Raw genomic sequence first — 27,965 nt, forward strand, 5'->3', positions numbered from 1 at the left:
ATCAATTGTAACACATCTTAGAAGATTCCACTTCATGTTGTGATGAGACAGTGCTTTTTCAGCTTCTTTGAAAATATCTTCACTTATAATTGTTTCATGAAGACTATTCAGAGGCTAATCTCTATCTTTAAACACGGCATTGACTCTCCAAATAAATAAAGTTTGAGTAGTATCAGTGATATCTATTAACTCACAAAGCACCACAGAATATCACTAAAAGTTAATTGTCTTGCCTTTTTTCCCCTCTTTGTTTTTTAATTGACTGTTACTGTTGTCCTCAATATTCTTAACTCTCCAAACAATTGTTCTAGTCAAGAGGCTAACAGTCTTAAGTTTTCTACAGGTATCTTTGGCTGTTGCAATCAAACACAATTTAATTGAACAGTTTTCCTTGTTTAGTTAAAGAAATGAGCCACTCAGAAAATTACTTGGGTTTCAGTCTCATTTTCATTTTATACTTCTGTGAAGAATTCTGCTGTGATGAAATATTCTGTTTTAAATCCTCTAATTGTTCTCACTGTTGCTTTCTTGTCCAATGGCAGTATTTTGAGGAGTGCTTAGTATGATAATGTTGACATATACTGTGTTCTTTTAGAAAAACTATGGTGTTATTGCATAATAAATGTGTTGCTATTAAATTTGATAACAAAAATAATCTACTCTCTAACGTGCTTTAAAAGCACAACATTTGAAGTCCATTTCTTTTTTCTTGTTTTGACATGATAGGCATGCACTGGTAACCTTAAACTGTCATAGGGTTATACATGTGTCATTCAAAACAATACCAAGTTATAACTGCATCACTGTACTTTGTAGGGCACTGAGCAGAAGTACAAAGTACATGTGACAGCACCACATACCTTCTCTGTTGCAACTACTCAACTAACTCTGTGTAGTTGTATGAAAATAGCTATAGACAAAATGTAAATGAATGAGCATAACTGTTTCAATAAAACTTTTTTCATGGGCACACTAAAATTCGAATTTTATGTAATTTTCTTGTGTGATTAAATGGCTGTAAAAATGGCTAGTGGGCTAGCTTTAACCTGTAGGTTATTGTTTTCTGACCCGTGGTCTAGCAAGAGAATCAGGATGCCAGTCAGCTAGTCACTATTCACCATAACATTCACCTGAACTTGGTATCAGATGCTGAGCCCAGGTGAAATGAAATCGTTTGTTTAAAGCAATAGCATGAACACTGATAGCAACTCTACAGTTATTATTTCTCTGCCCAAAAGCTTTTTTTAAAAAAAATATTTTATTTATTTATTTGAGAGATAGAGTTGCAGAGAGAGAGAGGGAGAGACAGAGAGAAAGGTCTTCCATCTGGTGGTTCACTCCCCAAATGACTGCAATGGCTGGAACTGTGCTGATCCAAAGCCAGGAGCCAGGAGCTTTTTCCAGGTCTCCCATGTGGATGCAGGGGCCCAAGGACTTGGGCTATATTCTACTGCCTTCCAAGGCCATAGCAGAGAGCTGGATCAAAAGTGGAGCAGCCGGGATTAGAACCGGTGCCCATATGGGATGCCAGCACTGTAGGTGGTGGCTTTACCCACTATGCCACAGCACCAGCCCTAAGAACTCCCATATTCTTAGGCTTCTGTGCTTTCACAGATATGTTGCTGCCTCTGAAACGTGCTCTGCCCCCATCCCCACCCCCTACCCACCTTCCAACTCATATCGACATATTTTCTATTCTCTGGGAGCCTTCTATGGCCCCTCTAGTCTGATAAAAATGCCTCTTCTATGAGCTCCCACGGAAATTTGGGGCAAGCTCATAGCATTTCACTCATCACTGTGCCATATCACAGCACAAAACTTATTTATACAATTAGGAGTAGCTTCAGGACAAGTATTATGTCAATTTTGGAAGTTTTCTACCATTATTTCTTTGCAAGCTTTTTCAGCCATGCTCTATTTCTCCTCTCCTTCTGAGACTTGATGACAGAAGTACTATATCTTTTGTTACAGTCCCACAGATCCCTGAAGTTCTATTTAATTTTCCAGTCTATTTTCTCTGTTGTTTAGATTGGGTATTTTCTATTGTTCTATCTTGAAGCTATTTTTTTTTCTCTCTATACTCTCCATTCTACTGTTGAGCTCATACAGGGAGTTTTAAAATTTTTATTATTTTATTTTTCAATTCTGAAATTTTATGGCATAAATACAATCTTTTGTTTCCTCTCAGCCATTTTAGACTAGGCCCTGGGCCTGGGACTCTTTATTACCAAGAGATAAAGGGTCCTCACAGCCTGTGATGGTGTCATCACCTTGTGTGGGAATATGTTTCCTGCTTCAGGCTCAATGTGTGCTTCTTTGTTCTGCTTAAACATGTGTGTTATATGGCACCTTGCCCATCCCACTACCATATCTGTTCCCCTCAGGGAGGGGGACAAGTTCCTTCTGCTGTAACACAAGAGGAGGGTATTGGCTGCCAAAGGGACCCACTGACATTGCAGAACTAATGTCCGCGAACAAAGCTAATCTTGTTTCATGTCTTCTCTGTGTGAGTGAAGCATTATTCCTTCCAGTGCTTGACTGTGTTGTGTTCTCCTTGGAGACTCTGATACCAAGATGCATTGGGGAGAAATGCTTCAACTTCTACTCCCAATAACAACCAACAGATGCCACTGACTTGACAATTGTTCTTTGTGTCTTCTATTTCTTTACTGAAACTTCCTCTTTTTCTGCTTAGACTTTCTAGTTTTTCATTTATTTCAAGTGGGTTTATAATTGCTTGTTGAAATATTTTTCAGATGGCTGCTTGAAAATACTTGTCAGATAACTCAAATTGATTCATCTTGGTGTTGGCATCTATTGATCAACTTTTCTCATATGAGATTATCTGAGTTCTTGGTATGGTGAGTGATTTTTTACTAAAACTTGGACATTTTGGCTATTATGTTATGAGACTCCAGTCTTATTTAAATCTTCTGTTTTAGCAGGCCTCTTCTAGCATTGCTCTAGTGGGGGAAGAGGAGACATAGCTTCAGCTTGATTACTGCTAGGCATGGGGGAAGTCCACATTCTCCACTCACCCTCCATCTCTCTGTTACTGTTGGGGGTGGGTGAGAGTTCTGGTTCTCTACTAGGCCTCCATTGATACCACCTCTGCTATGTGGTATAGAAGTGCCTCATTACTGCTCCCCACATTGCTTCCCCTGACACAATGGGGGTGGTGGTATTACCACCAAGCAATGGTCAAAGTCTTGACCTTCCCCTAGGCCTAACTAATTCAGCAGGGAGAGGGAGTGATCCCTTACAACTTCTGGATAGGAGTGCAAGTCCTGGTCTCCCCTGCAGTTGAGGAGGATGGGAGTCAAGGATTTCTGATACAGACTTGTGAAGATATAAATCTAGGGTCCAGGTGGGTGTGGGAGTCTAGACTTGTAGAGGCAGAAGTCCCAAAACTATTGTGACAACTGAAGTTTTTATAATAATTGAAAGTCTATTTATACTTGGCTCCCTGTCTCCACTCAACCTTTTTTTTTCTTTCTTTCTTTATTAGATTTACTTGAAAGGCAGAGTTACAGAGAGAGAGAGAGAGAATATGAATCTACCATCCACTGATTCATTCCCCAAATGGACATAACTGCCAGGGATGGGGTCTGGCTGAGGCCAGGTGTCTGGAACTCTGTCCAGGTTTCCCATATGGATGGCAGGGGCCCAAGTACTTGGGTCATTTTCTGCTGCTTTCGTACATGCATTATGCAAGAGCTGGATGGGAAGTGGAACAGCTAGGACTTAAACCTGTACCCATATGGGATGCTCATGTCACAGGTGGCTAGTTAACCCCCTGCGCCAGATCAGCCCTTCCACTCAACCTCAATCCTATATTTATTTCTGTCTCCATGTGTTCTGCAATCATTTGTATCATCTTTATGACTCCTGTAAGTATGGGAATAACTGATAAATTTTTTAAAATTTATTTTTGTAAGATTTATTTTATTTATTTGAAAGACACAGTTATGAGAGAGAGAGAGAGAGAGAAAGAGAGACAGACATATCTTCCATCTACTGGTTCATTCCCCAAATGGCAACAAGCCAGGAGCCAGGAGCTTTCTCCAGGTCTCCCACGTGGGTGCAGGGGCCCAAGGATTTGAGCTACTTTCTGCTTCTTTTCCAGGAGTATAGTAGGGAGGGAGCTGGATCAGAAGTGGTCTAGCTGAGACTTGAACCGGCACCCATATGGGATGCTGGCACTACAGATGGCAGTTTAACCAGTTATGCCACAACATTGGCCAGTCCCGTGTTTATACTTATGTAAGTACCTTCAATAAATATCAGAAGTTCATTCAATTATAGGAAAATAACTCATTCATTTTTTATTTATTTACTTGAGAGAGAGAGAGAGAGAGACAGACAGACAGAGATCACCCATCCCCAGATGCCCACAATGGTTGGGGCTGGGCCAGGCTGATGCCAGGAGCCAGGAACTCAATCCAAGTCTTCCACCTGGGTGGCAGGGCCTCAACTACATGAGTCATCATCATTTGCCTCCCAGGGTACACATTAAGCAGGAAGCTGAAATGGAGGGAGAAGCCTAGACTCAAACCCAGGCAGTCAATATGGGATGTGGACATCCCAAGTGGTGGCTGCTTACCACTGCACCAAATGCCTGCCCCTTAACTTCCTCTTAGACTAAATACATAACCTGAAGCATTTAAAAATATAGAGTTCACTTATGTTAGTGCCACATAACCTATACAAATAATAAAATCACATAACAGTCATGATTTATCTAGTCCTATAAATAGAACTATATTTATTCTTTATGTCAGAATCAAAAATAAGGGGCTGGTGTTGTGCCACAGTGGGTTAAGCCAGCACCTGCAAACAGCAGAAGATGGCCCAAGTCTTTGGGCCCCTGCACTCATGTGGGAGACCCAGAAGCACCTGGCTCCTGGCTTCAGCCTGACTCAGCTTTGGCTGTTGAAGCCATTTGGGGAGTGAACCAGTAGATGGAAGATCTCTCTTTCTCTGTAACTCTGCCTTTCAAATAAATAAATCAATCTTTTAAAAAAATTGATGTATGTATGCATCAATTAACCATATCAACTTGGCAAATTCAGATTGAAAAATTCAGATTGAATTTTCCTGGCTCCTAGCATATTATATTGAATTATGAAATAAGAATCAGGAGTAGGTGACATAAGGTTTAATGTTAGAATAAATGAGAGATATAGCAATGTTGGAGTTATGCGCTCCAAATACAAAATAGAATAGGACTGCTGATATGTTGGGCTTATAGGGAGTTAAGTTGAGGAGGGATAAGGAAGAAGCAATTGGCTTAGTGAGATCAATAAACTCAGAACCCAGGCTGTGAAAGCAAGAAAGGATTTTGGAAATCACATGCTTTTTATTTTATTGAGTTTTAAAAAATACATTTATTTATTTGAAAGGCAGAGTGGCACAGAGAGAGAGAGAGAGAGAGAGAGAGAGAGAGAGATATCTTCCACTCCTTGGTTCACTTCCTAAATGGCTGCAAAAGCCAGGTTTGGACCAGGTCAAAGGCAGAAGCCAGGAACTCCATCCTGGTCTCCTCATGGGTGGCAGAGGTCTAAGCTTCATCTTCTGCTGCCTTCACAAGCCCATGAGCAGGACTTTGGATTGGGAATTGGCACTCTGATGTGGGACAAGTGCACCGAAAGTGGTGGCTTAACGTACTGTGCCACAAAGCCTGCCCCTTGAGGTTTTTGCATCCGTATTATGTGTCATGCACTTTACCTACTTTATAGTATATAATCTTTAAAGTGCCACAGGCTCAAATTATACTAACTTGCTGAAGGTTTTCCCAGCTATCAAGTGGTAGAATTAGGATTTGAATACAGATCTATATGATTTCACAGTTTATGTTCCTTTGGCTATACCACTCATCCACATGGGTTTTCAGATTGACATTTCACAGAAATAATCATTACAAAAGCATTTGTTTCACTTCCTCACTTCTATCTCTACTGAAAGATCAAATCCTTGGAGGCTTCATACCCATTATATATATATTTGACAGCTAATAAACTAGGTGCGATCCAAAGAAATTACAGTGACGTAAGGACTTATGTTATCGTATGGAAACTGTCCCAATGCTTAGTGATGGAGGACAGATACTTGTAGTTGGAATCAACATAAGGGTGCTGGCTACAGGATAAGTAACTTTTCCAAGGCCACACAGCCTGTACAGAGCAAAAATTCCGATCCAGTATTTCCTGACTCCAGGTCTTACATGGTGCATCTGCTTGATGCAATTCTGCTGCTATCATCCAGCAACAGTGGGAAGGAAAGTGCTGAAGGGTTGGAGATGGGTACCCTTAATTCTTGTAAAGGGAAGGAAATCAGAAACAGTCAACTTCAGGAAGATGGCAACATACTGAGAATTTGTAGCTCTGTTCAAGTCTGAGACACACACACACACACACACACACACTGTGAGAGAGAGAGAGAGAGAGAGAGAGGTCAAAATCTCCCAATCTTTGAAGGTCACCACTTTTGACAAATTTAACAATGCATGTGTTAATTTAGCTGCAGAAAATATTCAGTCCTTTGTACTCACTCAAGGAAAATGGAATACATAAAAGATCAGAATAGGTGGTTCAGAGGAAGTAATTAAACGTGAAATATAGTCTATATAAAGGTACAGTTTGTTCATCTAGTTACTTTTCTTAGGGGAACAATTTAAAACTGTGTGCAAAATCAGCTGGGATTTCCATAGCGTCTTACCGAATACTGCTAGGATTTACTGACTCAGCACCAAATTGTCTTCCGGCTATTTTGAAATTCAAGTTTAAATAGGAGGGGTCTTCAGGAAAATGTATTTTATGAAAGACCTATGTATGGATTTCACACTTTTGGGCACCAAAACAAACTTATTTCTTAATTCCATTTCCCACGAACTTTATGAGGTACCCTCCTGTATCTTGTCTATTGGGTACAGGTGGAAATTTGCTAATGAATATATACAAAACTTCAATTATAAAAGGAGACTTCTGGCCACTCATTTTTCTTTCCTATCCCTGAAGGCTGGAGGTATGCCTTGTAACAGACCTATTACATGAGATATATCTTATTAAATCTGCCCTTTGAAAAAGAGTAGCTGATAGAAGGCCTGGTTTCTTTTTCTTGAACTTAATACTATGGACTGAAAGCCACACTTTTATTTGTACTTGAGAGGGTCGGAATAAGAAAATGTTATTGTGGTCTAAAGGTTACCGCATGTTGGAGGGGCAGAAAATATTTTTTTCTGGGTTGCAAGCTATGATGAGGACCTTAATTGTTCTTTTCTCAAGCCTGTCCACAAGCAGTCCCTATTCTTCCAGGAAGGCCCCACAGAGTTCACAGCAATAGAACCCAACATTCTGCAGAACCCGCTTAACAATGTTTCATTGCCTTTTCTTGGAATAATCATAAGGAACTACCGTTAAGACACAGGGCAAACGCAGGTAGCAAGAAAACTTGGCTCCAAAGTGCCGCCAACAGACAGACCTGCGGCGGTGGGGAGCCATCGTCAGCGAGCCAGACCAGGCAGGCGTTTCTCCATTCCCTCCGGCCTGGTGTCAGGGGGCCTGCCTCCCTTCACATCGGGGGCTCCGAGAGCCGGCCAGGCATAGGGCGGAGCCCAGGCCGCGGGGCATGAGGTTGGCAGCCACTCCCGGAGCACACTCCTCGAGGAGACTTTTATTTAAAGCGGTGCCAAAAAGTCTGCGCCTTCTTCGGAGGGCTGAGGTTCGGGGCTGCGCGCCGCTTCCCAGCAGCGCGACCCGAACTAGATCCTGCGGGGCCCGGGATCCGCAGGGCGCTCGCAGGACTGCCGGAGGCGCGGTCTGGGCCCACCCCCGCACTCCCGGGCAAAGGGTGTCCATGGCGCCCCACTCCGCAGCTCACGCCCGCCGCGGGCGGTGCCGGACCTCGCCCTTCCCCTCCGCTCCCCTCCCCCTTCCCCCCTCCCTGAGCCCGCCGCGGCTCCCTAGATGACACGGCCCGGACCCTCCATTCTCTGCCCGAGTATATTTAAGTAGCACAACCTAACTGCCTGCTCTCTCTGGGTGACAACCCTTCCCCCCGACAGACGCGCCCAGCAGCCAACCAACGGCCAGAATTGGCGTGCGTCCCGCTCCCCTGTCGGTGGCGGCCTCGGTGGGCGGGGCTTCAGCAGCTAGCAAGTTGAGTGGAGCCACGGCTGACGTGAGTCAACAAAGGTCACGTGAGGCGAGCGGGCTGAGCCGATTGGCTGCGCCCGCCGGGCGGGGAGGGGGGGTCACGGCGGCGGCGTGGGGTTCGCTGTGTGACACAATTACAACAACTTTGTGCTGGTACCGGGGAAGTTTGTGTCTCCATCGAATTCCCCCCGTGCTCCCCAGCCCCGCGCGCTCCGGCTGTTCCCGCCGCCCCTGCCCGTGGCTGCCCCCCGCCCGCCCCCGCGATGTGACCATACAGCCTAACCGCCGCCGCTGCCGACCCGGGGGCTCCGCAGCCCCTGCCGCCGCCGCCGCCGCCGCCACCGCGTTGGGGATTTTTCGTCGCCGCCGCCTGCGGCGGAGGAGGAGGCGGCGATAAAGTTGGTGTGCCGGTCCCGCGCGGAGACTGGGGGCGTCGTCGCGGGCCCCGGCCCGGGAGGGGGGGTGTCGGCGTTGGAGGAGTTGTGAATTCGCTGCGTTTCCATGAAATCCTGCGGAGTGTCGCTCGCTACCGCCGCCGCTGCCGCCGCCGCTTTCGGTGATGAGGAAAAGAAAATGGCGGCGGGAAAAGCGAGCGGCGAGAGCGAGGAGGCGTCCCCCAGCCTGACAGCCGAGGAGAGGGAGGCGCTCGGCGGACTGGACAGGTAGCGGCCGCCGTCACTCGCCGGGTCGGCTCTGGAGGGGCAGGCGCCGCTTTCTGGGGAGGCCTGAGCGCGGCTCGCCTCTGGCGGCGGTGGGGCGGGCACCTCGGCTTGGCGCTCTCCGCGCCGCCGCCGCCGCCGCCGCCGCCGCCGCGGCCTCGGGCTCGGGCAGGGACGGGTCTCTGTGGGTCCTAGAGCGTTAACGCGCTTCATCTGTCTCTTCGCACAGCCGCCTCTTCGGGTTCGTGAGGTTTCATGAAGATGGCGCCAGGACGAAGGCCCTGCTGGTTAAGGTAAGGCAGCCGCGGGCCGGAGCGCGGACTCGGTCTGCCCGGCCGGCGCCGCGCTCGCCCCGGGCCCCGCGGCCGGCTCAGCGCTCATTGTGGCCGCGAACGATGGCCGAGGGGCTTCCGGAAAACTATTTCCTGCCACGGCTCTCCCCTCCATCCGCGGCCAGCTCGCTTGCTCCCTTGCGAAATGTCTCGCTCTTCTCGGGGCTGGAGGAGCGGAGACGGCAGCGCTTCGGGCTCCACTGGGTGGGCAAAAGTGCCTGCTGTTTTTACAGCTTGGTGGGGGTAGGCCGATGAGCTGCGAGGTGCCCGTTTAGGGTGGAGGGTCCGCCGCTGTGTGCAGATGTCCCCGAATTACCGACTTCCTGGCCTCCCGCGGTGTTTTATTCTTTTCCTCCAGACAGGCTGTTCGTGCTGTCCACCGTTAAGCCAACGTTTTGGGCTCCCTCGTGCCCCCGCCCTCAGAACGGGGAAGTTGCATGTAGTTTTAGGTCGGTGAAGAGTTTGCATTGGGCTGTTGACATGTATCTCAATTGGTAGGTGTTCTACCTGAAGTTAGGTGACTTGTTTACTTTTTTGGGTCTTTCTGCCATAGAAATAGCGCAGTTATTTGGGAATGTGTTCTCTTCCCGGAGCCTCGTTTCCTGTGTGTCTGCCTGGGGAGGCCGGGGAGGATTCCGGGTGTAGGTACTGTTTATTTGTGTGGAAAGTTGTTGGCACTGTCATTTAGTTAAGTAATGGCTGCTCCTATCGGCCCAAGATGGCGGGACAGGGTGGGAGGAGAAAGTGAAGGGGGGGGTTCGGGGGAGGGAGGAGAGGTAAACATGGAAATAAATAGTAGCGATGAATAGGCTTCTCCTTCGGAGTGTGTTGCTTGGTGGTGTTTAGTAGAAATGACCTGAGACCATTTGCATGTAGAATTCTTGTGTCTCTTTCTCACCCTTGGAAGCAGCATGCCTAAGCCTGGTAAATGCTTATCAACCTGTAGCACACTTAGTTACCCGTCCGTAAGCTGCTGAACAAAGGCTGGAGTCTCTGTTTGCATCAGTTTGTAGCTCTTGAACAAAATCTGGTTGAAATGGTCTCCCGAATGCTTTCTTCTTAATTGGGACTGTGAAACTTGCGAGTGTGTGTGATAGGTGTTGCAGCCATTAGACATTTTCTTTGCCTGCTGAAATCAGTAGATTTGCATTTGACACCTTGCTTGATTGTTGCAGTTGAGAAGGAAGTTTGGAATGACTAAAGCCTAGCATTTTATTCTCAAGTTGGTTTTTGGTTCAGGCACTCTGAATTTTTGTCTGTAGTTTGGCTCAGCAAGTCATTAATTCCTTTTTATCTTTAATTACGCTTCTTTTTTATTTAAAAGTAACTAAATATGAGGAGTTTTGGTCACAAATAATGACCAGAAAGCTAACCGGAAATAATCCTTTTCAGTAAGGCTAGTCCCTTTGACTGGTACAGAAAACTTGAATTAAACTTCGTGTGAGTATTAATCGACTTCATTAAAACCATCGCTGGGAAAACGAACAGTTACTAGCCCTGGAATGATTTAAACATCACTGATAGTTGGTCTCCTGCCTTGCAGTTTTTCTTTTTTCAGTCAGTATTTAAAATATTTTACTTAAAAATGCTTGACTGTGGTCAGAGTTGTCATTCCAGAAGATTAAACAAATGATTCAAAGTTAAAGGAGCATTTTTTTCCTGAGTGATTATTGCCAGTCTAACATGGGATTAGTAAACGTGTTTGCCAAGATAATTTATTTGGAAAAGTTGGGCCAAATCTATTGCTTTTGGTTATGACAATGAAGAAATAAATAGGATTTGATGTTTTATGTGGATAATGTGTAAAATGCCAGTTGATTTCATGCCTTAGAACTCTCATATTAAGTTAGATTGACAGTGGATGGCGCTTAACGTTGACTTTCATATTGTAATACTGAACTCTGCAGCTATGCAGTAATGAACTTCAGTTTTAAAAAAGTGTTCACATTTTTTTTGTGGATTTGTGCATTATTTTCTTGACGTTTGAATACAGTCGTAAAAATGAGAAACTTGCAAAGCTTCAGTGTGTTTTGGGGAAGAATTACAGCTTCATAAAATCTTGGGTAATTTGATGAACTATAAAGTTGTTGATCTAAAGGAAAATAATCTTCAATGCTTTAGACTCAGTGCTTGTGAGGCCCTTCCTGCTTAGGTCAAAACTCATTAGCCTTAACATTAAAATAGAACCATTCTATATTATGTGCTTGCAGCCTCGTGTAGTTAATTGTGTCCTTGTGAGCCTGGACATTACGGGTGGAATGTGTAATGTGAAGCTTCACATTATATAACCTCAGACAGTCTGTTTGAATTGAGTAAAATGCACGACCTGGTGTCCTGCTATAGGAAGTATTGAATTATTTAGTTTCAGCCCTCTTTTAACAGTCCTGGGAAGCAGTTTTTTTTTCTTTTTCTTTTTTTTTTTTTTACTTTTGAGCTACGTTGGTTTCAGAATTCTTGTTCTTTGAAAGTCTTAGAAACAAGGCATGGCTTTTGTCTTCTGGGGTAGGTTCAGTACTCACCTGAGGGCAGATAATATAATTGAGTTATTACCGGATGCCCCTTTTTAGCTATGGTTTTTGTCCTATCCTCCCTCTCCCCTTCAAAAACAACACCTTGAATAACTGTATCCTTTCTGACAGAAATTTAACTGTTACTACTTGTTTTAAAAAATTCTTGTTCCTATAAATTATAGGATCTTCTTTTAGGTTTTTAAATTCTTGTTTGTAGGTTTTAAAAAAATGTAATTCTTAAAAGCTTTGGAAAGTGGAAAACATTAAATGAAGTGTCTCTTACGTGTCCCCAGGACAGTATCAAAACCACAGATTACTCTTGGTCTCTGTATATTTTTGTCAGATTCAATTATATTGGAGTCATTGAAAGAATTTTTGTGTGATTGCGATTTCATATACCATACTTTGGATTAAAAATAGTAATTTAAAATATTCTGTATTAATATCTCTAAGGTTGTAAACAGCTAGAGGTTGCTTAATCAGAGCTTTTGTAATATAACATGATCTTGAACAGTTTGCTTTTCAATGCTGACCTTTAATCTTCTGGTAACATCATTCAGAATTTTTGTTTTTAACATTACAGTGGAGTTACTGAAAAATAATTCAGTGAAGCATTTTAATAGAAATTAGTTGTAATGACTTTAAACCCTTTTGGGTTAATTTTTTTAACATAAGGATTTGAGTTGTATATAATATATAGCATTGAATGTAATAGGAGTATGAATATAGCAGTACTATAGAATATTATAGTATTAGGCTAGGGAAGGCATTATCTGTCAGGACATCTTTGTATCAAGGAATTGCTACATATATGTTTATTTTGGACTATTATTAAGTTTGTCTTAAATATTCTATCTTATTGGAAGTTTTCTTGGTAATTCTATTAATGGAAAGATTATGTGGAAAACTTAGAAGTAGTTATGAGTTGTTTGTTTAAAAATGTATGTGGAAAAAAACCTGGGAGATAATTAGCATTAAAATAGGTGGCATTCAAACATTTTTTAGGGTTAATAGAAATAGTGTAAGATCCATTGAAGTGTATATTTTTCTAAATTTGGTTTGATGCTTGTAGATGATAGGGAAAGATTGTTAGGTCAGGTCTAGAAGTGGTTTTTTTTATAATGTAATATTTGGATGTTGGTGTTTAAAAACATTCTTTGTTACATATGTTCTTTGTTTGCTGGCATTTATTACTTAAAAGGATATATTCATTTCAGTGTTAAAGAAGTTTAGTATTTTCGTTAAGAAAATAACCAAAGAAATAATTTCATGCTTTGTGTATGAAAATTAGTTCTTTAATGTGCATTTTACAAAATATTTTATAGTTTGGAAAATTGTCTTCTAGTTATTGTTTACCTGGAGAAACTCTTCTTGCAGCTGTTACGCATTTCCTAAAATTTTGTTATATCCCTGGTAATGAAGGTGTAGTAAGAGATTACAGAACATGTTTGCTTATCTGGGCATAAAGGAGAACTGCAGCAATATATAAACAGGCACTTAAGTCATTTATTTGAGAGTGAGAGCAAGAGCATTGTGTCATCTGGTTCACTCCTCAAATACCCACAACGGGGGTGGGGGGTGGTCGGTAACGAAGGCTGGAAGCCTGGAAGCCTGGAACTCAGGAACTCAGGAACTCAGTCCAGGTCTCCCAGGTGGGTGGTAGGAGCCCATCGTCATTGAGCTCTCACTGCTGCTTCCATCTGATCCACAGCAGGGAAGCTGGGATCAGGTGCCAGTTTTGGAACTCCAGTGTGGGCCACGGGCATCCTGACTGGTGGCTTAAACCCTAAGCCAAATGCTTGCCCCAAAAGGCACTTTTCAAGTTTTGGTTTTCTTTTTCATTGAACAGCTCTTTCTGTAGAATAAATTACAAATTGAAATGACTGCCACCTGTAGATGTTTCATGTTGGTGAGAAAAATTGCCTGAGAGATGGAAGTTTTGTGAAGGTTCATTGTTTGGGTAGCTGCACAGTGAATCTTTTTCTGACTTAAATTATGTAACATTTAGCTTTGTTTATTTACTACCAATGTTCTGTATATTTGGAAGGACTTTTGTTAGGCTTTTTTTCACTTTGAAAGTCATATTGATGCTTTGAGCTCTTTGATATTGATGACTGATAACACTGTGCATCATTAATAATATTTTTGAAATGTGGTATCCAGAGAGCTAATTTATGTTCAGAAACACCACCAGATTATCTAAGAATTGAAATTGTGGTTAGGCTATTTATATTTAGGGCCCACATATATTTATTTGTAGGCCAGTTAATTGAGATTACTTAATGAATGCATAATTGACAGTCCATGTACACACTCTGAAACTTCATATATAATTGTATCAGTTTTCCATATTGGTTTGTGAGTTATGACAATAAACTAGAGCAACCTTATCTGAATATTCACTAAGTGCAAGTCTTCTTTGCAGGGAATCTGAGAATAACACGGATAGATATCCTTTACCTGCATTGAATTTATAGGTTCCTAAGAGGGGTGAGATTAAGTAAGTATAAGGTTGACTAACACAGGAACATCAGTAGCAAAAGAAAAGTATGAAGTTCTCTGAAAGTTCATGATAAAAATCAATTTAACAAGTTACACAGTAGAAAGGCTCTTACTAATAGGATGGGGATTGTTTCTTGGAGGTACTGTTTCTTGATTTAGATATTAGCAAGGTATCTTTTAATTTCACTTAGGAAAACATTTAAAACTCAAATTTTAGCTTTCAGCAGATGATCAAAAGATGATATACTGTGTATGCTGTCCCTTCCTGATCTCGTTGTGTAGCAGTATTTACTTTTGTTATGGATTCTTTTATTGGGGTCCTTAAATGAGTGTTTATGGGTCAATTTAAGAAATTGTGTAACAGTTTTGAAATGATACTCAAGAAGTAGTTAAATAATGGTCAACTTGGAGTACAGAATACCTCTATGGTAAGAAAGAAGGGAGATTTTAAACTTTTACTTTAGAGATTACTGCTTTTTAAAATCATAGACATGTATTGCTTTAAAAATGGCACAATAAAGGAGTGGATGTTTGGCACAGTGGCTAGGATGACTTGGGATGTCTGCATCCCATGTTGGAGTGCTCATTCAAGTCCTAGTTGTGCTTCCAATTCCAGCTCCTTGCTAATGTGCACTCCGGCAGACAGCAGATGATGGCTGAAGTACTTGGGTCCTTGTCTCCTATGTGGGAGACCGAGATTGAGTTTCAGGCTCCTGTCTTTGGCCTGCCCAGTCCCTGATATTGCGGGTATTTGAGGAGTGCACCAGTGGATGGAGATGTCTGTCTTTCTGCCTCTAAAATAAAATAAATAAAAACTAAAAAGAAACCAGTAAGCACTCTGATAGTACACCAGAATATTATATTTTGGTTGACTAAAGATGGAATTCAACTACCAAGTCTGTAGTTAGAAGAGATGCTTGTTGTGTTTTGCTACATTGCAAGGTGGAATTCTTTTGAATGTGTGGTTCTTCAGTGGGTACTCAATTAGATCCTGTTTCTTTGCATTTTAGGTGGCTTCATGATAGTCACTATACTTATTCTTCATTTTGATCTTAAGAATCTATTTCATTGTTGACTTTACTATTGGGCCTGATTTGGCCCAGGCTGGTATTTGGGACCTAATTGAGAGCTGTAACCTGTTAAAATGTTAATAATCCCTTATTTAGACAGCTTTATGTTTCTGAGCCAATTTGTAGCTGTTTGCCACTTTCTCCTACAAGCTTTTGTTTTTTTTTCCTCATTCCTTCCCTCCTTTAATTCTGTCTTGTCTGCTCTTTTACATTGCTAAAACTGTTGGTATTATTCTGTTGTGAATGTATTGTGTTCTTTTGGTAGTTTTGTCTGTAGTACTGTTTTGTCTGCGTTAGAATAAATAAAAGATGCTGCTACTAAGTTTATTCTCAGGGAGAAATTTGGGCTTTGTTATAGTTAGGAATATTATATAAGGTCATCTAATTCATTTTAATTTAGAACAATGGAAGAAATTGAGACAAGCTTGTTTTCTGACTATAGATCTATTACATTATGTTCATCAGATCATTCTCTTTGAAAAACAAAAGCGAAAAGAAAAATAAAAGAAAAAAAGTTTATTAGGGAGAATTTCTAGTATTTTCGAAAGTAGAGAAAACCAACCAACCATCACCTGTTAACCAGCTTTAACAATTTGTAACTCATGGCCACTCTTGTTTCATTTATATCTTGCCCTTTATTCATGCTGGTTTGGAGCAAATCTGAAATATCAGTCATATCATTTAACCCATAGTATTTGTCTCTGAAACATAAGTACCCTGTCCATATTACCCATCAAAGTAATTTTTTAATATCAAATATTCATAGACCTTGTTTTTTCCTATCTAGAAATGTAAGTATTAGTTGCTTGGAGAATGAGTAGAAACATTCAGCTTGAATATGATGTGAATTTTTGTATTTTTGGTATTATGTTAGTGTTCTGTGATATAATATTACACAATATATAAAAAATAGTTTTACCTAAGAACTTTATGTATCTGGTTTGAGTTTGGATAAGTTTGTATGTTTAGGGAAAGTTTGGCTTCCAGATACAACAAAAATTTTTAAATACTTTGAATTTCAAATATCAGGGCGAGAACTTGAAAAGCTTTTGCTTTGCTTGATTGATTCATGAAACATTTGTTGAACTGCTGTGGGTGAGGGACCTTGTCAGGTCCTGGGCAAACATGTAAGATAGCCTGCTCTGTTATCTGTGGAGAGAGGCCTGCAGATGGGTCATCTGATGTAGTAAGTATAGTAATCACAATAGATACAAAGTGTTATGAATTCACAACTGATGGAGCAATGAAAACCTTTCTAACTTTTTTATTATAGATAGTTTAGATTATGTACAGATGTCAACAATGGTTTAATGAACTCCTGTTTTCAACAATTGCCAACATTTTGGAGGTAATTTTGACTGGAGAGGTAGGTGAGGGAAACTGCATAAACATGTACCATTTGGTTTTGGTTATGAAACTTGAGAAGTTTATCAGACACGTAGCAAGTGGATAAAGAGCAGGGTTGGAGGTATGAAGTAACTAAATGGTGTCTGAGGAATTGTGAGTAGTCTGTCATGGGTTGAGCATAGGGTGTCCCGGTGTGACTGTGAATAGCCCCATCACTATAGACCATAGGATGTTTCGAGACATCATTGGAGCTTTTATGGAGAAAGGAACCCAGCTGTGAATTTCTAATGAATAGATAGCAATATATGGATTTTAGGGTAAAATTCTGCTCCTGCCACTTAAGAAATGTGGGATCCTTGAGCAGCATCTTTTCAGGGGCTCAGATTTCTCATCTGTAAAGTGGTAGTGGTGATAGATTTCCTGCAGGTCAGTGCCGTTTTTTGTTAGGAAACAAAAGCATGCATGGAGGGTGCTTAGTGCATGGTAAATCATGTAAATCATCCTGGAAAAGACGATTAACTTTAAACTGAAGCTTCGATTTAGGAATTGGGGGGAGGGATAGAGACAGATTAGAGAACTCTTGAAACAGCCTTTTCTTTGCTTTTATGACATTTCACTATTTTGCCTTTCTGTGTCTCTGACCATGTCTCAATCTCCTTTCAAGGAGGTTCTGCCCTAGGTTTTGGTTGTCTGCTTGACTTTTTTACTTGTGTATCTATCTATCTGTGAAGGCACCTCAGAATGAATGTGTGCAAACTGAATTTGGCATTGTCTTCATTCTTCCTTGTGTTAGTAAATGTCAACCACTCTCCCTGCTGTAACAACCTTGGAGTTATTCTTGACACATCTTTTTTTAAACTAACTAAAGTCCTAATTGCATTAATTTTTAAATTTCTTTTTAAAGATTTTATTTATTTGGGAGGTAGAGTTACAGAGAGAGGGAGTGACAGACAGAAAGGTCTTCCATCTGCTGGTTCACTCCCCAAATGGTCACAATGGCTAGAGCTGGACTGATCCAGAGCCAGGAACTTCTTCCAGGTCTCCCACAAGGGTGCAGGGGCCCAAACACTTGGGCTATCTTCCACTGCTTACCTAGGCCATTAGAAGGATGCTGGATTGGAAGTGGAGCAGCCGGGTGTCAAACTGGTGCCCATATAGGATGCGAGCGCTGCAGGCAGCAGTTTTACCTGCTATTGCTATACCACAGTGCGGGAACCCCATTTTTTACATTTTTTAAAAAAGATTTTTATTTATATATTTGAGAGGTAGAGTTACAGACAGTGAGAGGGAGAGACAGAGACAAAGGTCTTCCTTCCGTTGGTTCACTTCCCAAATGGCCGCAATGGCCGGAGCTGTGCTGATCCGAAGCCAGGAGCCGGGAGCTTCCTCTGGGTCTCCCACGTCAGTGCAGGGCTGAAGGACTTGGGCCATCTTCCACTGCTTTCCTAGGCCATAACAGAGAGCTGGATTGGAAGTGGAGCAGCTGAGTCACGAACCAGCACTCATATGGGATGCACACACAGCAGACAGTGGCTTTACCCATTACACCTCAGCGCCAGCCCGGTGTTGTATTTTTTTCCACACAAGTGAGGTTATATTGTATCTAGTTTATTAAAATGTTTTGTGAATTTTACTGCTTGCCATATGAAAATGTTTGTTCTTATATTGAATTCTCTTGTAGTGAGAGGATTGGTTTGGATGATTTTTTTTAAAGTTATTTTTGTTTTTCAGGTTCTGTTACTACTTTAATCTATGATACTGAATGTAGAATTTCCTCAACATGTAAAGTTCTTAATTGAAAGTGTGTTCACATGTGCTTTCCTCAGATAGCAGTTGCTTAATTTATATACTGTGAACTCAGTTGGAATAATTGGCAAATTTTGCCTTCATATTTTGGTTTCATTGGTGTGACTGATTATCGGGCTCCATGAATACTAATTTAACTTATTCCCTGAATGTGTATAAGGTAGCCGTAGTTTATATTACTTAATATCTTGTATTTGCAGGAGTCATCCATCTTCATGATTTATTTTTGGTTTTTATTATATAAAAGGGAAAATAGGTAAATTTGCATTCTTGATTAGTTGAAAAAGGAATAGCCCTTAGTGGGTTATTAACTTATTTCAGAGCGGCATATCTTATCTGTAGATTTTAGGTAATAGAGCTAAAACACTAATATTGCTTTTTTGAAATCATTAACCCTTTGAAGGTCAACATACATTTTATGTATGATTTCAGAGTTTTGGGATCACCTTTGAAGCTTCACCATGGACTCCAGTATTTTCCAGTTAGTTGAGTTGGCTGATTCTTAGTACAGGTGTTAATGATGGGAGTGTGTTAGGGAGAAGGAGACACTTTTGAATCACTGTATTGGTTAGGCTAAGATAGCAAGAATTTTACCACCTACTTTAGTAATGTGCTATGACCACTTCACATACTGTCTCAAAATCTCTGTTGGTCATAAAGGTTTTAGGGGGAGAGAATATAGACTGATCCCTAGAAAACCTATTGCTTTGCTTGGTAAAATACTTGTAAGCACATTTTTTTTTTTTTTTTTTTTTTTTGGACAGGCAGAGTGGCTAGTGAGAGAGAGAGAGAGAGAAAGAAAGGTCTTCCTTTTGCCGTTGGTTCACCCTCCAATGGCCGCCGCAGCCGGCGCACTGCGGCTGGCGCACCGGCCGGCGCACCGTGCTGATCCGAAGGCAGGAGCCAGGTGCTTATCCTGGTCTCCCATGGGGTGCAGGGCCTAAGCACTTGGGCCATCCTCCTCTGCACTCCCTGGCCACAGCAGAGAGCTGGCCTGGAAGAGGGGCAACCGGGACAGAATCCGGCACCCCGACCGGGACTAGAACCCGGTGTGCTGGCACCAGCCTGCATGTGTTCTAGTAACAGAAATAATAGGTTCAATATTGTCTTGTCGACCTGGGTTCTGAAAAGCTGATTTGATCAGGAATGCTTTGTGATACACTGAGAACAATGGGTTAGAAAACTGGAAACCTTAGTTTTAGCATCTGCTGCTTGCTTTAGTAAAATCACTTAATTCTTACAGTTTCTGTGTCTGTTAAAATGAAGGACTGGGAATTAGAAATTTCCAAAGTGACTGTATTGTACCAAAATTTTAGCTGGCTGTTAATTTGAATTTTCAGGGCTCAGTTCTTTAAGGTTTTGACCCAGAAGAAGAGGCCAGTTAAATTTTGATCTAGAGTATAATTTTCTTTGATTTCAACATCAGTCTTCAAGATCAGAAACTGAGTATGTACATTGGAATTGAGACTTGGATGTTTTTGCTAATCTAGTTTGATTAACCTGTGTTTTTTTTTTTTTTTTTTTTAAAGATTTATTTATTTATTTGAAAGGCAGAGTTTACAGAGAGGCAGAGGCAGAGAGGGAGAGAGGTCTTCCATCCGATGGTTCACTCCTCAAATGGCCACAGTGGTAGGAGCTGCACTGATCTGAAGCCAGGAGCTTCTTCCGTGTCTCCAACGTGGGTGCAGGGGCCCAAGGGGCCATCTTCTACTGCTTTCCCAGGCTGTAGCAGAGAGCTTGATTGGAAGTGGAGCAGCCAGGACTCGAACTGGTGAGCATGTGGGATTCTGGTGCTACAGGCTGCTGTTTTACCCTCTAGGTCACAGCGCTGGTCCCACCAGTTATTCTTAGATTGATTTGAGAATCTATGTTATTTATTAATGGTTAGTGTTTTTTTTGACTTGCCCAGACTACTTTTTTTAAAATTCTTTTTTTAAAGCTTTTATTTATTTGAAAGGCAGTTATGGGGGTGTGGGGGGATGGGGGGTGGGGTAGAGAGAGATCTTCCATCATCTGGTTCATTCCCCAAATGGCTGCGGTGGTCAGGGCTGGAACAGACCAGAAATACTTTTGTACTTTTTTAAAAAAATTTGGCTTCTTGTTTTAAGATAATTGTAAATTCACGTGCAGTTGTGAGAAATAATTGGTCTGGGCCTGGCATTGTGGCATAGCAGGTAAAGCTGCTGCCTGCAGTGCTGACATATGGGCACCAGTTTGTGTCCCAGCTGCTCCACTTTTGATCTAGCTCCCTGGCCTGGGAAAAGCAGCAGAAGATGACTCAAGTGCTTGGGCACCTGCCACCCGTGTAGGAGACTTGAATGAAGCTCCTGGCTTTGGCCTGGCTCAGCCCTTGCAGTTGCAGCCACTTGGGTAGTGAAACAGTGATTTTCTCTCTTTTCTTTCTCTCTCTGTAGCTCTTTCATATAAATAAATCTAAAAAAAAATTGGTCTACTGTGCCCTTCATTAGTAGTGGTATCTTGCAAAACTGTGGTACATTATCACAATTAGGATGTTGACACTGATACAGTCTAGGTAAGCAGTTGTTCCATCATCACAAGTACCTGTCTTGTTGCCCATTTATATCTATATCTGCCACCTCCTCTCATCATTCCTGAGCCCCTGGCAACCACTAATTCATCTATTTACTAGTATATTTCTGTGATTTTATTATTTCAAGAATGTTATATAAATGGGATCATATAGGATGTTTCCTTTGGAATTGGATTTTTTTTTTGCTAAGTAGATTTCCCTGGAGAATCACCTAACTTGTTAGGTGTATCAATACTTTGTTCCTTTTTATTGTTGAATAATATTCCATGGTATTGATGTGCCAGAGTTTCTTTAATCATTTACCAGTAGAAAGTCATTAGAGTTCTTTCTAGTTTTTGGCTATTGTGAATAAAGTTGCTATGAACATCTGTGTACAGGCTTTTGGGTGAACATAAGTTCTCTCTGGGATAAATGCCCAAGAGTGCGATTGTTAGTGGTGCAATTGCATATTTAGTTTTATAAAAACTGCCACATTGTTTTCTAGAGCTGCTTTATCATTTTACATTCCCACCAGTGATGTATGAGTGCTCCATTTTTGTTAGATCCTTTCCAACATCTGATATATACTATTCTTAAATTTTGACACCTGGTAAGTGTATAGTGATAGATCATTGAGGTTTTAATTTTCATTTCTCTAATGGCTAGTGATGTTGAGCATCCTTCATGTTCATATTATCCAACTGTGTTTCCTGTGGTATAACGTCTGTTTATGTCTTTTGCCCATTTTTGAGTTAGATTATTTGGATTTTTAACGTTGGAGGAACGTGCTCTCTATCTTGCTCTCTATCTTTCCCTGTCTCTCTGTAACTCTTTCAAAATAAATAGGTCTTAAAAATAAGAGATTAAAAAAAATGTATTCTAGACTTTAGTCTTTTTCCTGTTTTTTTATGAAAGTTTTATATTTTTATGTTTTGAATAAGAAATGAGGCTTGGCCGGCGCCGTGGCTCAATAGGCTAATCCTCTGCCTTGCGGCGCCGGCACACCCGGTTCTAGTCCTGGTCGGGGTGCCGGATTCTTTCCCGGTTGCCCCTCTTCCAGGCCAGCTCTCTGCTGTGGCCCGGGAAGGCAGTGGAGGATGGCCCAAGTGCTTCGGCCTTGCACCCCATGGGAGACCAGGATAAGCACCTGGCTCCTGCCTTCGGATCAGCGGTGCGCCGGCCGCAGTGCGCCGGCCATGGCGGCCATTGGAGGGTGAACCAACGGCAAAAGGAAGACCTTTCTCTCTCTCTCACTGCCCACTCTGCCTGTCAGAAAAAAAAAAAAAAAGAAAAGAAAAAGAAATGAGGCTTATGGTGAGCTTTATCCTATTTTTGCCCTATGACGTTCAATTGCTCCACTATTATTTGTTGAAAAGGCTTTTCTTCCATTGAATTGGTTTTGGATCTTTGTCAAAAATTAGTTGGACATATTTGTAGGGACATGTTTCTGGGTTTTCTATTCTGTTTTCATTTGTGTGTCTGGTCTTCTACTTGTACCACACTGACCTTAATAGCAGGTGTAGTGAACATTACCACTCGATTTTTTTCAGGGTTCTTTTAGCTATTCTGAGGTCTCAGAATAGAAATAAATTTTCCATATAAATTTTAGAATAAGCTTACTTTTGTCTACAAAACGCCTTGCTATAATTTCGATAAGCATTACATTTAAATCTATAGTTCAGTTTAGTATTGTTGATATTTTTTACTTTGTTGAGTCTTGCAGTCTGCAAACATGAAGTCTCCATTTATTTATTTAGGTTTGATGATTGTCTGAACATTTGTTAAGTTTATATCTATGTATTTAATTTTCTTTGGAGCAGTTATAAATGGTAATATGCTTTTTATTTAGATTTCCAAATGTTCATTGTTAGTATTATGCTGAATTGGAGTAGTGAAAGTAGATAACCTTGCCTTGTTCCTATAGGAAGAGGGAAAACATTCAGTTTTCCATTGTAAATGTGATACGATACTTTTTTTGTAGATGCTGCTATTCATTTGAGAAAATCTTTCTATCTGGTTCTTGCCATCTTCCCACCTCCATTCTTCCTGAGAATTTTTAGCTTGAATGGAGGTTGGATTTTTGTCATGCCTTTTTTTGAGCTAATTGATGTGATTATTTTTCTTCTTTAGCCTGCTAATAGGAAAAATCTTGATGATTTTGAATGTTGAATCAGCTTTGTATATCCAGAATAAAACCCAATTGGTCATAGTGTTTACTTCTTTCATATATTAATGGATTACATTTGCTTACATGTTGAGGATTTTTGTGTCCAATATGGTAACAAGAGTATGGATGAATATATTCTCATGATATGAATATGCTAATATTTTGAGAATTTCTATGTCTAAGTGTCATGAATGATGTTGGTTTTTAGGAAACTTTTTGGTACAGCAATTGTCTGATTTTGGTACCAGGGTAATACTAGCCGCCATAAAATGTTTCTGTTTCTAGTTGAGATTATATTAAATTCATTTTAATTCATCTTTAAATGTTAGCTAAAATTCTTCAGTGAAACTATTTGAATTTTTTCTCAGCTTTTACTTATAAATTCAGTTTTCTTTAGTGATTATAGGACTCTTCAGATTGTCCATCACCTTGCCTGAGTTTTGATAGCTTGTGAGTTTTGAGGAGTTGTTCAAAAGTATGAGCACAGTTGTTCATAGTATTCCCTTATTATCCTTTTAATGGCTCCATCGATAGTGTTATCCTTGTTTTCATTCCTGACATCAATGGTTTGTGTCTTCATCTTTGTCTTTCAGGAGGTTTATCAGTCTTTTTAGAAACATTTTATTTATTTGAAAGGCAGAGCGACAGTGGAATAGACAGAGGTATCTTCCATCTGCTGGTTCACTCTCCAAATAGCTGCAACAGCCAGGTCTGGGTTAGGCCAAAGCCAGGTGTCAGGAACTCCATCTTGGTCCGTTATGTGGGTGGCAGGGTCCCAAGTACTTGGGCCATCTTATGCTGTTTCTCCAGGCATGCCAGCAGGGAGCTGGATTGGAAGAACAGCCAGGACTTCAATATGGGATGCTGGCTTGCTCAGTTCGCTGTGCCACAAGCCTGGCCCTGGAGGTTTATAGATTTCTATTTTTTGAAGAACTGGCTTTTTGTTTCATTGACTTGTTACTTCATTATTTCTTGTTTTCAGTTTGTTTCTCATCAGTGTTATTACCTTCCGTTTGCCTTGGATTTATATGCTCTTTGCTTTTTTAGTTTCTTGAGCTAAGAACTTGGATTGATTTGCACCCTTTCCCTTTTTTTAATGCAATAATGTGTATTTACTTTTCAACACTACTTTAGCTGTCATGCACATTTTCTTTCTTTTTTTTTTTTTTTTTTTTTTTTTTTTTTTGACAGGCAGAGTTGGACAGTGAGAGAGAGACAGAGAAAGGTCTTCCTTTTTCCGTTGGATCAATCCCCCAGGTGGCTGCTGCAGCCGGCGCACTGCGCCGATCCGAAGCCAGGAGCCAGGTGCTTCCTCCTGGTCTCCCATGTGGGTGCAGGGCCCAAGGACTTGGGCCATCCTCCACTGCACTCCCGGGCCACAGCAGGGAGCTGGACTGGAAGAAGAGCAACCGGGACAGAATCCGGCGCCCCAACCGGGGCTAGAACCGGGGGTGCCGGTGCCACAGGTGGAGGATTAGCCTAGTGAGCCGCGGTGCCGGCCAACATTTTCTTCTTAAAAAATGTATTTCTTTGAGAGATACAGAGGCAGATAGAACTGAGAAAGAGTGCATGTGCTTCCATCTTTTGGTTCACACCCTAAATGCCTGGAAGAGCTGAGGCCAGGCCAATATTGAAGTCAGGAACCAGGACCCTAATTCAGGTCTCCCATGTGGGTGTCAGGATTTCAGTTACTTGAGCCATCATTGCTGCCTCCCAGGGTCAGCGTTAGTGGGAATCTGGGATCAGAGCCCGTAGCTGAATCCAGGTACTCTGATATGGAATGTGGGAACCTTAAGTGCCAGGCTTAAATCCTTGCCCCTTAAGAATATATGGTATTTCCATTTTCTTTTTTTTAAGAAAAGATAATTTATTTGAAAGAGTTACACAGAGAGAAAGGTGTTGCATCCACTTGTTCACTTCCCAGTTGCAACGCCACAATGGCCAGAGCTGTGCAGATCTGAAGCCAGGAGCCAGGAGCTTCCTCCGGGTCTTCCCATGTGAGTACATGGGCCCAAAGACTTGGGCCATCTTCTATTGCTTTCCCAGGCCATAGCAGAGAGCTGGATAAGAAGTAGAGCAGCCGGGTCTCTAACCGGTGCCCATATGCCGGTGCTTCAGGTCAGGGCATTAACCCACTGTGGCACAGTGCTGACCCCGATTTTTTTCCTGTTAAAAGTCTGTTGCTGATTTTTAGCTTGATTCCATTACTGTCGGGATTTACTCTGTATAAATTTCATTTTCTTAACATTTGTTGTCATTTGTTTTATGAACTAGGATATGGTTTATCTTAGTGAATCTTCCATGAGTGCTTGAAATGAATGTTTTCTGCTGCTAAGTATACATGACTGTTGTCAAGTATACATGACTGTTGTCAAGTATACATGACTGTTAGATCCTGTTGATTGATTATGTTCATTTCTTCTGTTAGCTTTGCTGATATTTTGTTCGGTGGTTCTGAACATTGTCAAGAATGTGATATTGCCAAGTCTTCGGCTATAATTGTAGGGTTGTATCTTTCCTTTCTCTGTTTTTACTACCTGTACTTTGAGGCTCTGTCACATTTGGGGTTGTCATGTCTTCTGGTGAGTTGATCCTTTTACCATTATGTAGTGTCTTTGTTTTACTAGTAATTTTCCTTGCACTGAGGTCCACTTTATCTCACATTAACATAGTTACTTCTTTTAAAAAATTAATATTTACATGGTATATCTTTTTCCCTCATTTACTTTCAATCTAGTCATATCATTGTATGGGAAGTCATTTTCTATGTAGACAATATATTGTTAGATGATTAGAAAAGCTCAGTCTTGTGGCTGGCATTGTGGTATAGCAGTTAAGCTGCTGCCTGAAATGCTGGTGTCCCATGTGGGTATCCATGCTGTTATTTGAACTGGTGTTCCCCTATAATATGTCATTTCTCTATTTGTTTTCAAGGTTTTTTTTGTCTTTAATTTTAAGAAGCTTACTTATGGGGCCAGCATTGTGGTGTAGAGGTAAAGCCGCCACCTGCAACACCGGCATCCCATATGGGTGCTGGTTCGAGTCCTGGCGGCTCCACTTCCAATCCAGTTCCCTGCAAATGGCCAGGGAAAAGCAACAGAACATGGCCCAGGTGTTTGAGCCCCTGCTACCCTTGTGGGAGACTTGGAAAAATCTCCTGGCTTCTGGCTTTGGCCTATCCCAGTGCTGGTGCTTGTGACCATCGGGAGAGTGAACCAGCGGATAGAAGGTATCTCTCTCTCTCTCTCTAACTCTTGCAAATAAATAAATCTTTTAAAAAATAAATGGAAGTTTACTCATGGTATATTTTGGTGTTGCTGTCTTTAGTTTTGTCTTATCTGGGGTTCATTCATCTTCTTGTGTATTTGTTTAGTGTGTGTTACCACATTTGCGAAGTTTGCAGCCATTATATTGTTGAATACTTTATCAGTAACATTCTCATTTTCTGGGACTGAAAAGAATCTATTTTATTTTATTTTATTTTATTTTATTTTATTTATCTGAAAGAGTTACAGAGAGAGGTAGAGACAGAGAGACACAGAGAGACACAGAGAGAGAGAGAGAGAGGGAGGGAGGGAGGGAAGTCTTCCATACGATGGTTCACTCCCCAGATGGCCACAGTGGCCAGAGCTGCACCAATCTGAAGCCAGGAGCTAGGAGCTTCTTCCGGGTTTCCCACGTGGGTGCAGGGGCCCAAGGCCCCGGGCCATAGCAGAAAGCTGTATCAGAAGAGGAACCAGTGCCCACATGGGATGCAGGCGCTTCAGGCCAGGGCTTTAACCTGCTGCACCACAGCGTCGGCCCCCTGAAAAGAATCTTTGTTTTCCTCATAGGTCTCTGAGTCTCTGTTCATCCCCCCCCCCCCCTCCGTATTTTCCTCTTTTGTTTAGATTGGTTGAATTCTATTGGTCTGTTCTCTGGCTCTTGTCTGTCATTTCTATCTTTCAACTGAGTCCATCTAGAGAGTTTTTATTTCAGTTTTTGTGGTTTTCAGTTTTATAATTTCCATTTGGTTATTTTAAAATAACTTTTCCTTGCTGAGAATTTCCATATTTTCCACTGTTTCAAGAGCAGTTGTAGTTGCTTGTTGAAGCATTTTGTTGACTCCTTTGAAATCCTTTTCAAATTATTAAAAAATCTGATTAATGTTAGTATTGTATCTGTTGATTGTTTCTCTTTTTTATGTTACACTTTTCTGGCTATTGGTATGATGCGTGATTTTCGATTATACTCTGGCCATTTTGGATACCATGTTATGAGAACTCTTGATTGTATTCTTTTTTATAGTAGTCATTCCCTTTGTTCAGATGTCTGTCTAAGGGCTAGGAAGTGGGTGTGTATGTTCTGCTTCTCACTGTGTCCTGCCAACAATACTCTGGGTGAAAGAGGGGGCAGTGAGTCATACTGCTTTGATGTAGACTGGTGGGAGAGAAGTTCAGCTTTCTCCTTAGCCTCAAATTTTCCTGGTGAAAGTTGGATATAAGTTTACTCCTCTGAGTGAGAGGTGACAGGTCAACTTCCTGATGGGCCATACTGCCCCAGTAAGAGAGAAATGGAGGGCTAATTCATGCTGTAGGGTAGGGGAGAAGCTTCCTACCTTTTACTACTTTCCAGAGTTGATACCAGGTTGGGGGAGTAGAAACAGCCCTCTTTGGGTAACAGTGGCATGAGAGAATGGCTGAAGCTGATTGTCAGCTACTCTAGCTTACACTGCTTCATTCTGTCTTGCTTCAGGGTGGGGGTTCAGCTCCCTACTGGTTCAAACTGACATTGGAGTGAGGGGGAGAATAGAACGCTGACTGCAGTCCAACTCATAATCCTCATTCTATCTTGATGCTGGGGAAGAGTGTAGGTTCAGCTCCTTACTAAGGCCTTGCTGACCCCAGGCC

At 41.6% G+C, this 27,965-nt stretch overlaps 1 protein-coding gene across 12 annotated transcripts in view; it reads left to right on the forward strand.

Moving 5' to 3' along the window:
- The first annotated feature begins 8,255 nt into the window (after positions 1–8,255).
- The window catches only part of KDM6A (lysine demethylase 6A), a 194,788-nt gene continuing 175,078 nt past the window's right edge, over positions 8,256–27,965 (forward strand). For 9 of the 12 annotated variants that reach the window (XM_051827032.3, XM_051827033.3, XM_051827035.3 and 6 more), the window contains exons 1-2: positions 8,256–8,815; positions 9,042–9,105. In XM_051827032.3, coding sequence (XP_051682992.2) covers positions 8,655–8,815; positions 9,042–9,105 — 225 coding nt within the window. In that variant the 5' untranslated portion in view covers positions 8,256–8,654. The remainder of the gene's footprint in view (positions 8,816–9,041; positions 9,106–27,965) is intronic. The other 3 variants (XM_089323964.1, XM_089323963.1, XM_070066976.2) reach the window with 2 other exon arrangements.

The sequence above is a fragment of the Oryctolagus cuniculus genome, chromosome X, assembly GCF_051225735.1.
Source record: "Oryctolagus cuniculus isolate XC-2025 breed Fujian yellow rabbit chromosome X, ASM5122573v1, whole genome shotgun sequence".
NCBI classification, from domain to species: domain Eukaryota; kingdom Metazoa; phylum Chordata; class Mammalia; order Lagomorpha; family Leporidae; genus Oryctolagus; species Oryctolagus cuniculus.